This window comes from Ursus arctos, unplaced genomic scaffold (assembly GCF_023065955.2).
Source record: "Ursus arctos isolate Adak ecotype North America unplaced genomic scaffold, UrsArc2.0 scaffold_28, whole genome shotgun sequence".
NCBI lineage: Eukaryota > Metazoa > Chordata > Mammalia > Carnivora > Ursidae > Ursus > Ursus arctos.
Window position 1 is genome coordinate 34,882,459 of NW_026622963.1, and position 13,845 is coordinate 34,896,303.

General features: G+C 42.2%; 1 protein-coding gene across 10 annotated transcripts in view; it reads right to left on the reverse strand.

The window, feature by feature from the left end:
- Window positions 1-13,845, reverse strand: part of CPEB1 (cytoplasmic polyadenylation element binding protein 1) — a 96,521-nt gene that overhangs the window by 71,118 nt on the left and 11,558 nt on the right. For 9 of the 10 annotated variants that reach the window (XM_044388434.3, XM_044388431.3, XM_044388432.3 and 6 more), the window contains exon 2: window positions 7,077-7,251. Coding sequence is in view for 8 of the 10 variants with exons in the window: in XM_044388431.3 (XP_044244366.1) it covers window positions 7,077-7,251 (175 nt within the window). In the remaining 2 variants the exon portion in view is untranslated. Of the gene's footprint in view, window positions 1-7,076; window positions 7,252-13,845 lie in introns of those variants that run through there. The other variant, XM_057303729.1, reaches the window with a different exon arrangement.

Consider the following 13,845-nt stretch of genomic DNA (forward strand, 5'->3'; position numbering starts at 1 on the left):
ATTATTCAGACTTAAAAAGGAAGGAAATTCTGACAAATGCTACAACATGGATGAACATGCAAAGGGAGGTCACAAATGACAAATAGTGTATGGCTCCACTTACTTGAGGTACTTAGAATAGTCAAAATCATGAAGACCTAAGGTGCAATGGCGGGTGCCAGCGGGTGGCGGGGAGGGAAGAATCGGAGTTATTCTTCAACACGTACAGTGTTTCAGCTTGACAGGATGAAGAATCATAGGGATGAATGGTGGTAACGGTTGCTGAACAATGTGCATGTATTTAATGTCACTGAACTGTGCACTTAAAAATGGTTAAGATGGTAAATTTTCTTTTACCACAATAAAAAAGAAGAAAAATCCTAGGCATTAATCAATATAGGATGTGGGGAGAGTAGAACTTATTTGAACATAAAATTAGGGCCTCTTTCAGCTTCAGTACCCGATTGTGAGACTGTATACTTCAAGCAATTGTATAAGGACACCCACCCTCTGCCAGACCAAGTACTGAGCTCAGGGAACCCAAGGGCGTTTCACACCTGGTCCTTGACATTCTAAACCAGAAACCAGGAATTCAACTTTTAAACATCATGACTCCAAGCACTGCTCTCTCACAGCTGCACTCTTTATATATCCACACCGCCACAACTGGTACCACCACTCTGTGTCTGAGTGCAACCATGGGCATATTCAACACACATACCTTCTTCAAGCTCCCCCCAAATCCCATAGACAGTACGGCCATCACTCCTGCATTACGGTTCAGGAAACGTAATCTCAGAGCATTAGGCAAGATTAGAGCAAGTCCGTAGCACAGTCAGGGTCTGTTCTCAAGTTAATCTGCATCCAAGACTGCGCTTTTGTGTAGGTTTATTACGAAATGGGCAAACTGAATATGCTTCTTCAAAACTATACCTTATCTTCCCTGTTTTGAGACTACATACGTTTACATTTAGAACACCACACAGTGGGGTCAATGAACAATCTGAAATAGCCAAGAATGATCTCATTACATCTAACAGATGCAGGGGAATGTGAGAAAAAGTTCTCGGAGGTGATAACAGAGCTGTTCTTGAAAAAGAGGATTTTTCTAGGCAGAGAACATTCAATTTAGTATTTTGAGCTTAACAGTTCAGCTATGTGGCAGAGCAGCATTTCCAACATGATTTTATCTAAACCAGTGATTATTAATTATATATAATGGAATCTCAAGAAACACACCAGGATAAAGGAAAAGGAAAAGAACCCTGAGGCCCAGTTCTAGAGATCTCTCCTGGGTTGATGCCAGATCATATAGGCTACCTCTGTTCTTTTAACTGAAGAAAATATTTCACAATATAGTCAAAAACAAAATTAAGTAGGCTTTATACCCAAGGCTGACTGAAATTCTGAATTATGACAATAATTAAGGTCTACAAAGATGTAGGAAAAAACTCTCATGAAATCCTGGCAGGATTGTAAACTGATAAATTCACTTTGAGAAAGAAGTTAGCAACTTAACAGTTTGAAGACAGTATATACCCAATCACTCTGCAATTCTAGGTACGTAGGCTAAAGAAGTGCTTGTTACGTGCACATAAGGAGATATATACAAGGATGTTCACCAAAATACCATTTATAATAGCAAAAAGCATTTACCAACAGAGGATCAGATAAATATTGTAGATATTTATGTACAATATTACTATTATACAGCAATTAAAACACTGATTTGACTTTAAAATATTAATATGGACACAATGTAAATATAACACATGGAAAAAGGCAAATACAGGCGTATCTTGTTTTATTGTGTTTTGCAGATCCTGCATTTTTTATAGATTGAAGATTTATGGTGACCCCATCTAGCAAGCCTATCAGTGCCATTTTTCCAACAGCATCTGCTCACGTTGTGTCTCTGTGTCACATTTTGGTGATTCTTGCGATATCTCAACCCTTCGCATTATTATTTTATTCGTTTTGATGACCTGTGATCTTCGATGTTACTACTCTAATTGTTTAGGGGCACCACAAGCCATGCCCACTCGAGATGGCAAACTTAACTGCTAAATGTTACGTGTGTGCTGTTCCCCTTTTTGTTCCCCCTTCTCCTTGGGCCTCCCCATTCCCTGAGATACAATTATATTGAAATTAGGCCAATTAAAAACCTGACAATGGCCTCTAAGTATCTAAGTGTCCAAGTGTTAAGGAAGAGTCACATCTCTCACTTTAAATCAAAAGCTGGAAATGATTACGCTCAGTGAGGAAAGCAGGTTGAAAGTTGAGACAGGTTGAAAGCCAGGCCTCCTGCCCCAAACAGACAAGTTGTGAATGCAAAGGAAAGGTTCTGGAAGGACATTAAAAGTGCCACTCCAGTGAACGCACGAATGATAACAAAGTGAAACAGGCTTCCTGCTGATACAGAGAAAGTCTTACTGGTCCGGACAGAAGATCCAACAGCCACAACGCTCCCCTGAGCCAAAGCCTCATCCACAGCAAGGCCCTCATGCTCTTCAATTCTGTGGAGGTGGAGAGGGGACGAAGCTGCAGAAGACAAGTCTGAAGCTAGCAGAGTTGGTGCATGAGGTTTAAGGAAAGACACCGTCTCCGTAACATCACACTGCAAGGTGAAGCAGCAAGGGCTAGTGTAGAAGCTGCGGCGAGTTCTCCAGAAGATCGAGCGGAGATCATCCATGAAGTGGCTCCACCACACGACGGATTTTCAGTGTGGATGAAACAGCCTTCTGTAGAAGATGCCATCTAGGACCTTCACAGCTGGAGAGGGGAGGTCCGTGCCTGGCTTCAAAGCCGCGAAGGACAGGCTGGCTGTCTTGTCAGGGGTGAATGCACCTGCTGACTTGAGGCTAAAGCCTGTGCTCACGTGCCGTTCTGAAACTCCTGGGCACCTGAAGAATGATGCCAACTCCACTCTGCCTGTGCTCTATCAGTGCAACAACAAAGCCTGATGACAGCACATCTGTTTATGACACAATTTCCTGAATATTTTAAGCCCATCATTGAGGCCTACTGCTCAGAAGATTCCTGTCAAAATATTACTGCTCATTGACAATGTGCCTGTTCCCCCAAGAGCTCCGACGGAGATGTACAAGGAGACTGATGCTGTTTGCATGCCTGCTGATACAACATCCATTCTGCAGCCCATGGATCTGGAAGTCATTTCGATTTTCAAGTCTTATTCCTGAATACATTTCATAAGGCTATAGTGCCACAGATAGTGATTCGCCTGGTGGATCTGGACAAAGTAAACTGAAACCCTTCTGGAAAGGATTCATCATTCTGGATGCCATGAAGAACATTCATGATTTACGGGAAGAGGTCAAAATATCAGTACATCAGTATTAACAGGAGTTTGGAAGAAGTTGATTCCAACCCTCATGGATGACATCCATGGAGGAGGTCACTGCCCATGTGGCGGAAACAGCAAGAGAACTAGAATGAGAAATGGAGCAGAAGATGGGACTGAACTGCTGTGATCTCATAATCCAACCTGAACAGGTGACGAGTTGCTTCCGTGGATGAGCAAACAAAGCAGTTTGAGATGGTGGAGAGGCTGTGAAGACTGTTGGAACGACAACAAAGGATTTAGAATATTACATACGCTTAGTTGCTAATAAGGCAGAGGCAGGTTTGAGAGGATGGTCTCCAAGAGTTTTTTCCACTGCAAATACTTATATTTTATATTAATTTTACATGTCTCAAAATTGAGAACGTGTATATGTATATATATGTATTAGTATTCTATCTTAATTTCATGTTTATTATGAAGATTTTTATGTACCTGAACATGCAGAGAGCTATTATTCTAATAACTACATAAGACTCCATTACTTGAATATACTAATAAATATTTTCCTCTTAGGAGACTGTTAGGTTTTTTGGGGGTTTTTTTTTCCCCTCTTTCCCAAATTTTCACCACCATAATGATGCTCTAAGTATCCTTCCACGTAAATACTTATTTGCATTGATTATTACTCCTTAGGAGAGATTCTCAGATCTGGACATAGTCAAAGAGCATGATGACTTTTAAAGCAAAAAAAATGATCTTTGAGGCTGAGTTGTACAGAAGCTGCAGCGGCAAACACAGGAGCAATGCCAGGAACCTCTCCCGAGCACAAAGAAAAACGATGAGTCGACACTCGTTTTCTCCATCCTGGGAAGGCAGCCGGCTCAGAGGTGTGGCTTCCATTTTGTACTCCACCTTTTTGTTGGAGAAATGGGTGATCGGAGTTCGGAGGATAAATCACTCCTTTAATATCACTGGCCACAGACCTCTGACAACTCTTGCAAGAACATCCAGGGGTTTTGCACAGCCCACAACAGCTGCCCGCTCTGGCCCTGCAGCCATCATGCAGGACTCCTCCTTCCCTACTCTTTCTTCAGTGCCTCAAACATGCCAAGCTCTTTCAAAAGCCTTAGTCCAGACTTTTCTGTCAGAAATGTTTTCCCCGCACTCTTTAGTGATCTAGCTCTTTCTCTTTAGGACTCCATTTTAAACATACCTCCTCAGAGAGTTCCTGCCCACGTCACTCAAAATGTTGTTACTTCATAGTACTTACTGAAACTTGCAATCATTTTACTTATTTCTCTGTTTAGTTTGTTTTTGCCTTCTGTTTCATGATGGGAGAGCAGGTCCTGAAGATGCCACATAACATCAGGAATCCCTGGAGCCTAACAACAGTGACTGGCATGAAGGAGGCACTCCCTATCTGCTGTTGAATTTCTGGTGAATTTGGCCAATTGTGGCAGTGGGACCAAGTGTGTAGTGAGAGATGTGGAATCTAAAGCCAGATTTTGCAGGGATGGACCTGAACTACAGGTCCAAGGTTGAGTTGATCTGCATTACTTGATGTGGTAGCTGAATGATGTCTCCCAAAGATGTCCCTGTCTTCATCCCTAGAACCTGTGAATGTCTCAGAGTGAAATACTGATGTCTGCTTGGCCCAACAGCCAACCAAGCCCTCCCAAGGCTGGGGCAACGTGATCTAGGTGCAAAGGCCGGTGCTCTGTTAGTAAGCGCCTGGTTCAGTGGAAATCTGACCTGCAGTAGTCACAGCATCCACTGGGGCCCACATAAAACCAAGACCAGACACAGAAGTCAGAACTGCGTGTACACCTGCACGCGCCTGAAGATGCGGAGAGTGGGAGCCGCGCGTGAGGAAGTGGCCTGGTGCCGAACAGCATGCACTGTGACAGCAGACTCGGGTCTGCGTCTGAGATTAGCCACCGACTGACTAGCTGGGTAGCCTCGCACAAGTCCTCTAACCCAGAGGAGATTTGGTTTTCTCATCTGGAACACGGAACTGACTCCAATTTTACAAGAAGTTCTACGGTGGGCAAAATTCTATCAAGTCACACTGGCCGCTGCAGGGAACTCATTCCTGAAAGGGTCGATCGATGGAACAAACGTCACTGTTGTCTTATTTTAACAAATTGCCACAACCGCCCCCCCTCCTGCAGCCACCACCCTCAACAGTCGGCGCCAGCGACATCACGACAAGGCCCTCCACCAGCAAAAAGACCAGGACTTGCCGAAAGCTCATATGATGGTCAGGATTTTTTAGCAATAAAGTATTTTTTAATTAAAGTATGTACCATTTCTCAGACATGATGCTACTGCACACTTAACAGACTACAGTATGATGTAAGCATAACTTTCATATGCACTGGGAAACCAAAAAGTCCTTTGGCTCGCTGCGTTGCAATATCCGTCTTGCTGCGGTGGTCTGGGACCCAACCCACAATCTCTCTGAGGTGTGCGTAAGTTCCCAGCATGTCTGAGGCAACCCAGTGAGATTTAAGCCATTGTTGGTTGTCATTCATATTGGAATAAAATTCATGCAATTTTCTCAAAGAAAACCAGAACATGGTATGTACAGCCAAGCAGGTTTTCTGAGTTTTTAACTTGGCATAAGCTAACGGACAATCAGGGTCATTAGCTCCTGAGGCAGAGCGACTAACAGAAAATAAATACACATGTCCTTTCCTGGAAGTCTGAAAAGACAAGACCGACCAGTATTCCCAGTTCCCCCCATGCCCTTCTCCCATTTGCCCTCCAGTTAGAACAATTTAATAGAAATAAATTCTACAGTTACCACAAGTCAGTCTTCTTTGTAATGAAATCTCTCCTTCAGACGTTTAACTACTTTATGTTCACAGACAACTGCACCTTTATGGGGATTATTTCCAATGTCAAGTTAGGAAGTAAATCAAAGAATTTATGATGAAAAAAACAGCAATTACCAGTCCTTGTTCTGCAAACCCCACTACTGCCAAATTCCTTCAAGGCACATTTAAAAAATTAAAAACATGTTCACTTTCAACTAAAGTAACTTGAACAAGGAACATTCCATCAACATTCTTACAACATGTTGCAACTTCCACAGAAGATTATGAAACAACACCTGTTAGGACGTTCAAGCCTCCTCGTGAAGTACCATCTTCCTGTATGCTACCTTCTCCCTCTACTATCCTATGGACTAGCCTACATGTCATCAGAACTAAATGCTTGATGACTTGCATTCATGGTTAAAAGCAATTAAAATATTCAAGAGATGCACTGTCCAATACAGCAGCCACTAGTCACACGGCCACCAAGATCCTGAAATGAAGCTAGTTCCAACCAAGCCCCACTGTAAATGTGAAATACACTAACAAAAGAATAAGATATCTCATTAACAGTTTTTATATTGACTGCATGTTAACATACTTTGTGTATGTTAGGTTAAATATTAATATCCCTTTTTTAAAAACCTTCTAAATGTGACTACCAGAAAACCTGTAATTACATCTAGCTCACATTCTAAGTCTCTATATAAGTCGTCCTGCTACCTTTAACCTAGCCTTTTTTATCCAGTCTTTCTCATAAAATAGATTTGTACATTTCAATTCAAAGGTTGTCTTCATCCAGAGGGGAACCCAATCCACAAAGTAAGCTACAAAAAGGGTCCAGTGTTACCAGAGATTCAAGGTCATTTTTCATAGTCTTCATAAGAAAGCTGCCTAGAAACAGGTCTACATACATACGTACATACACAGTGTATGTACAAAAACATACACTAAAGATTTCAAATCTAAGTCACCTGGCAAATGATCATGAATTCCTCGGTTTATAGGTGTAGTGCAGACTCTACTGAAATCCAGAGAATTATCCAATATGGCATTTATCCTTCGAAAGATATTGGCATTACTACATGTGGAGAGTGCGGGTGCTTCCTGGTTGTCCCAGCAATCTTTTATCCTCCCAGCTTCTTCTTCCTAGACACATAAAAAAGATATTTAGGTTCGTCCTAGACAAAAAAAAAAAAAAAAAAAAAGATACTTAGGTTTTTCTACACTCCTTTATGATAAATAACTCCCCCTTTCTCCAGTCCAACACTGTGAGTTAAAGTAGCAAGGACTTGAATTTCATGCCTATATATTAAAATACTTAATGAGTCCTATTATGAGCAAGGTTTCCTGAGAGAACTGTAAAAGGGAGAAAGAAAAACAAAGAAATACAAGATATTGCCCCAAGAACCTAGTGTGGGAGTAGCAGGAGTTCTAGAACCAGAAATACCTGATGCAAATTTTGGAGGGAGATCTATATGACAGGATATTATCTGGAAATTTAAAAAATGAAGCACTGGGGCACCTGGATGGCTCAGTTGGTTGAGTGTCTGCCTCTTGGTTTCGGCTCAGGTCATGATCTCAGGGTCCTGGGATCCAGCCCCACATCGGGCTCCCTGCTCAGTGGGAAGACTGCTTCTCCCTCTCCCTCTGCCTCTGCCCCCCCCCCCCGCTCTCTCTCTTAAATAGACAACTCTTTTTTAAAAAATGAAGCACTGATGTGTGCTTCAACATGAATAAACCTCCAGTACTTGATGCTAAGTGAGAGAAGCCAGTCACAAAAGACCACCTATTACGAGCCCATTGATAGGAAATGTCCAAAACAGGCAAATCGAATCTAATCCAATCTAGATGAGCTGCCTTCATCTAGGGGTGGAGAGAGGAGGAGGTTTGGAGATGGTGGCCAAGGGGTACAAGGTTCCTTTTTGAGATAAGAAAATATTCTAAAATTAGATTATGGTGATGATCACAAAACTGTAACTATACTAAAAATCACTGAATTTTATAATAATGTGGATTACAGCTCTATACAGTTGTTTAAAAAGTTTGGCTCTGCCCTTTGTCAGTTACTTAATCTCTTTGCCTCAGTCTTCCCATTTGTGAAATGGGAAGAACGCCTACCACCCTTCTGACAAGATGTATTAAAGCACTTAGCATGGTGTCTGGCATACAGTGGCTGCTATTTCTACACCTGAAGGGACACTTACAGGAGAAGACACGGTAAGCACAAGAGCAGTACAAACACTACTCAAAGGACTTGTACAACTGAACATAGTCATTAAAAGTACAGACAACTCGTGTAAGACCCACTTGCCCTGCCAGATACACAATCATGAATCGAACACCCCTCCCCCATTCAGAGCAATTCTCTTGGTATTCTCTAGCTCAGTAGACAACACCAGCACCCACCAGGCGTCCCAGACAGAAATCTGGTACCATTCTTCACTCTCCCTCACTCAGCTCCTCCAACACCTGACGTAGTAAGCCAGGACACACTGGCTGACAGAGTCATTTCTAGGGGGAGTCTGACTGACCAGCTCTACAACCCCCAATTACCTTGAGGAAAATAAACAAAAATCACGCCAAGTAAGGAAACTAGCACCTAGGATCTCACAGGTGGTCACTTCAAAACTTTAAAAAGTGTCTCTATGTTTAGCCGATTAAAATTCAGGTAAGCGTGAGTATGACCAGAAGCACTTACAGTTTTATCAACTCTGACAAACTTGAGTCCCATATCGTTCTCAAGCTCTTGGAAAGACTGGTATCCTTTGCAAGCTGAGAGGAGGACTAAAATACGCAGTCCTGCAAGGTCGTTTCCCAAGCCCTCCAGCGAGCCACCACTGAGAGCGGTTACACCCACACACACAAGGCCCCTTTCACAACTGCAGATTTCTAAGATGATTCTCAACCTCACTAAGGCAACATCACAAAGGCTAAGAGGCAAGCATGTACAACCAATCTTCAGATCTTAAGGCTACATGCTTCACGCATTTGCTCACTAATCACCATTAACCAACTGCCTGCTATGTACAGTGAGCACCCAAAATGTAGGCAGGTTAGACAGACTCAACCAAAAGAGATTTCTGAAGTCTAGAAAGGGAGCTAAGATCTGATCACGCTGTAAACAGCGACGACACAAGCTACAGTTTGCTGTGATCATACATTGTCCTCTCAGCCAACGGGGCTCAGAGGAAGACAATGTGCCTGAAAGTAAAGGTAGGAAGAAAGTCTGAAACACAAAGAGAACAGAGAGACATTATCAAAAGTGGTCCAGTGTGGCAGGGCACGGGGTATGCAAGAGAGCAAACTGGAAAGAAGGCTTCATGCTAGGTTAAGGAGTTACAATTATCTCCTACATCAGAGGTTTCCAAATTTTAAACTGCCCCTTTTAATACAGAAATACTCCTCTGATTTTTATTTACTAGTACAGACGTGCTACAGGCCTATGGACTCCCAGATCCTGGAAAGCAGGTAAACACTGCAGGTGAGTCTCAGGAGACCTGCAGCAACCACGGAAGAGGACAGGAGGAACCAGTGAGGGACGTGCTGCAGTCGTCCGGGGAAGATGAAGGCCCAGAGGCCCTCTGGAAGAAACCTGCTTCCCCAGGAGAAGGGCAAAGTCTAAGAATCTTACCATCTCAAGCAGCCTGAAAAATAACCCAATTTAGAAATACGTCTGGCCAACGCTACCCCACTCCAAATCCCATTAGGAACACATACCATAACTTCGAACCTCATGGCAAATGCAATCTAGAATGCCTCCCTCTCTCCCTTCCTCTAAGGTATGCCAAACCAGTTATCTAGAAGACTCTGGGTAATTAGGACAAAAGGAAATGGAGGGTTTAATATCCCAAACTGCTTAATCACATCAGTAAGTATGGTTTGCCTTGAATAACCAATTTGGAAGGGGGGCAAAAAAAGATCAAAGCTGTCCGAAGGGAAATCGATCTACCACTTTGCTTACGTGCGCAATAGGGATAAAATACAACGGCTTCATATGCTGTTTGTGAAGTAATACACATAACATGCTTGGCACAGTACCTGGCACATAATTACAGCTGAACAGACAAATGCTGGCTGTCCTAGTATCATTACTATTACACCAAGGGGTCAGAGGCCACCCCAAGGATCCCTGAAGAAAAGACTATCTGCTGATTAAAGGAGAAAATGTACTGAGGACACAACTATTCTTTTGAAAATCCCAGGCCCTTCCATGCTGAATTTTCCTAATCCTTTCATTTAGAAAGCTTAATTAAAAGGACTAAAGACAGGATACAAATTGAACTGCCTAAAACATGTACCTAACAACACAATTTAGTGATCCTTCAAACTCTCCAGCTAAATGAATTCAGTTTCTCATTTTCAAATCACAGACCTTTTATCCACGCCCATTACTCTGTATATTCTATCTTAACTGATCAATGTATAGGTCTGAGTTCATACAAATGTTTTACCATAAAGAAAAAGTCCCCCCCCCTTGGTTATACCACTGTTGTCTCATAATTTTCATGGTTATTTTTGGCATATTTTGCCTTAAAGTGAGATCATTTGCAAGTTTTTTTTTTTTAACCTTTATTTGGTCTTTCACAAGGGACAGGAAAGGAGGCTATAAGAGGATCAGAGACTTGGAATGCAAATCATAATACTATTGAGAACCATGGATCAAAAGAGCAAATTACAATGCTAGAAAAGAGAAACAGTAGTTCCTACTGCCACTGGCTAAAACTGGAGTCGAGATAAAACTAGTTGTACCTCCTTATTGTCAGAAAGAACAGTTCATGAGGAATCTCTGCTAATAGAAACTATTTCATAGCAGGTCTCAATGTTCTCCTGTTCAACAGGTAAAAGTGGACATTCCCATCATGACACACTGGTCTCCTACAGCAATAATTCTCAACCGGGAGGGGGAGGGAGACAACAGTCAGAAAAAAGCATTCCCCTTTTCCACAAGGGAAGAATATTCCACAAAACTGAATCACTGTTTCACAAAGCAGAACGAACACAGGCCTTGGAGTATAAATACTAACCCTACCGTAGAAGTATCTTCTGTGAGCCCTGCTTGCCGCGGGTATAAAGTGGAGTACCATCTACTTTGCAGACTGTGCTGCAAATGAGAAATCGATGAAGTGCATGGATAAGCTCATCCAAGTTCACCAGGAAGCTCATTCACTTGTTTGCACTTCTAACTGGAGGTTTTTCTGCATTTGTGATTTGAAACTATCACTCAAAACTATTTAAAAATCTGAACCCATCCCACCTACCTATGTTTTCTACTTAAAGACTAAGATCCTCAAATTTTATACTTATTTGTATGCTAGAATTGCCTAATTTGGAAACCCTGGCCTTGCCTTCAGAGACCATACAACCCAGCATTAACATGGTGATGGGATGGCCATTCTTTAGGTCAAAATCCTGGGGGCGCCTGCGTGGCTCAGTCATTGAGGCTCTGCCTTCGGCTCAGGGCGTGATCCCAGGGTCCTGGGATTGAGCCCCGCATCGGGCTCCCTGCTCTGCTGGGAGCCTGCTTCTTCCTCTCCCACTCCCCCTGCTTGTGCTCCCTCTCTCGCTGGCTGTCTCTCTGTCAAATAAATAAAATCTTAAAAAAAAAAAAATTCTGGTCTGGGGATATTTAATGGTCATAAATGAATGCCAACTCTACCACCTCTGGGTTGATTATAATTCAGTTTGCCATTAATCAAAAACACAATACCTACACTGCAGACCCTTCAAGACTATTCCTGCTAATCATTTATTATGGCTTCATGACAAGCCACTGGAGAGGCTGATGGATGACTGTCTGAAGGACACACACTTTATTCTTCCAGGGGGAGTTTTAATCTGGGGTCCATAGACTGGAATCTACTAAGCCTCCAGCAAAACTGTGTTCACACTAAAAAATTTTCTGAGAATAAGATTTTCTAATTAGTTAGAGGTTTTTCGGATGAAAACATTAATCTTGAACATTTAGATTTTGTTTTTTAATTAAGATACACCAACAGAGCAGCATCTGGCTGGCTCAGTCAGTAGAGAATTTGACTCTTGGTCTTGGGATTGTGAGGTCAAGCCCTACCGTGGGTGTAGAGATCTCATACACACACACACACACACACACACACACGACAAGACACATCAAGAGAAAGCAATATACTTAGATGCCCCCAAAAAATTGGTTCAGAGATGTACTTTGGCAATTTGCCTTTATTTTTATAAGTAATAAAGCTGAACAAAATCTCTATAGCATTTATACTCATGATTTTGAAAATACTATTTAACTACAACTTTGAACAGACCTTCTACAACACCCACTTAGAAAAATGTCATTCAGACAAAGACTAGGAAATGCTACAGTCTCACCTGAGAAACTGTTACGTTTTCTTTATGGAAGAATGTAAATCATCTAGCCAAATTCCCACGTGTGCTTTCGTCACCTGGTCATTCAAAGTCAGTTTCTGGTTGAACTTTACTGACTCTACCGTTGTTAAGAAATGCTTCTCTTGGGGCGCCTGGGTAGCGCAGTCGTTAAAGCGTCTGCCTTCGGCTCAGGGCGTGATCCCGGCGTACCGGGATCGAGTCCCACATCGGGCTCCTCCGCTATGAGCCTGCTTCTTCCTCTCCCACTCCCCCTACTGTGTTCCCTCTCTCACTGGCTGTCTCTCTGTCACATAAATAAATAAAATCTTTAAAAAAAAAAAAAAAAAAAAAGAAATGCTTCTCTATGTTTAATTTTCTCCTTGACCCTTACTTGACCATTCTTAACTGAACTTCCACCTCAAGTCTTCCACGCAACACTGTAAGAACTTAAAATTTATTAGGTTGGTCCATAAAAAACTGTCAACATTCTACCTTTTCCAACCAACAAAGCAGCAGTTTCACACAGTTCAATCTAATATTTCATAAATACTAAAAACCTGTTAGGTTAGATGTTGAGATTACAGATAGATAAAACATAATCCTTGACCTGAGGAGAATCAGTCAAGCAGGAGAAGGAAATCTAGTTAGGTAAGTGGAGATCAAGTAAGTACAAAATGCTACATGTACAGGAGAGGAGTAAATTAAGGTACCTGGACTGGCTTGACAACTCAGACTTATAAGCTAGAGAATGAAAAATCAGAATTCCTCTAAGTGTGGGAAAGGACAGACAAGCAGAGAACATGCATAGAGTGGATACAGAACACAGTAAATTCAAGAAAAGGAAGTGGCAAAACAGGACAGGACAGGGAGGGTCACCAGGAATAAAGGAGAAATGGCTACAGGTCCTTACTTGCAGAAAGACAAAGTAAATCCATCACCAGATACAAGACTCAAGATGCCACCCCTTCTTTCTCTTCCTTCATGATCTGACCTTCCTCTGTCCTCTCCACTGGTTCCTTCCCATCAGACTCTCAGTATGCCCAAAGCTCTCTCATCCTAAAAACACAAACACACCTTCCTTGACTTAAAACTCCTCCCAAGCCACTGCCTTCTTTCTCTTGCTCTACTACCAACCTTCTAGAAAATATGCTACACTTACTTTTTTAACCTCCTGCTTGTCCTCTCAACCCACGATGTCCTGCTAGCATGACCCCCTCCCACCCCCCAAAAAAAGACACTACAGAACGGCTAAATTAATGACTTCATAATTGTCAAACCCAACCAATATTTCAGGTTTATCTTACTTGGTATCTTTGGGGATCTGATCTTTATTCTCCACTCACTGAATTCAGGAACCCTCTTCTCATGATCTCGCTTTACTTTTCTGGTTAG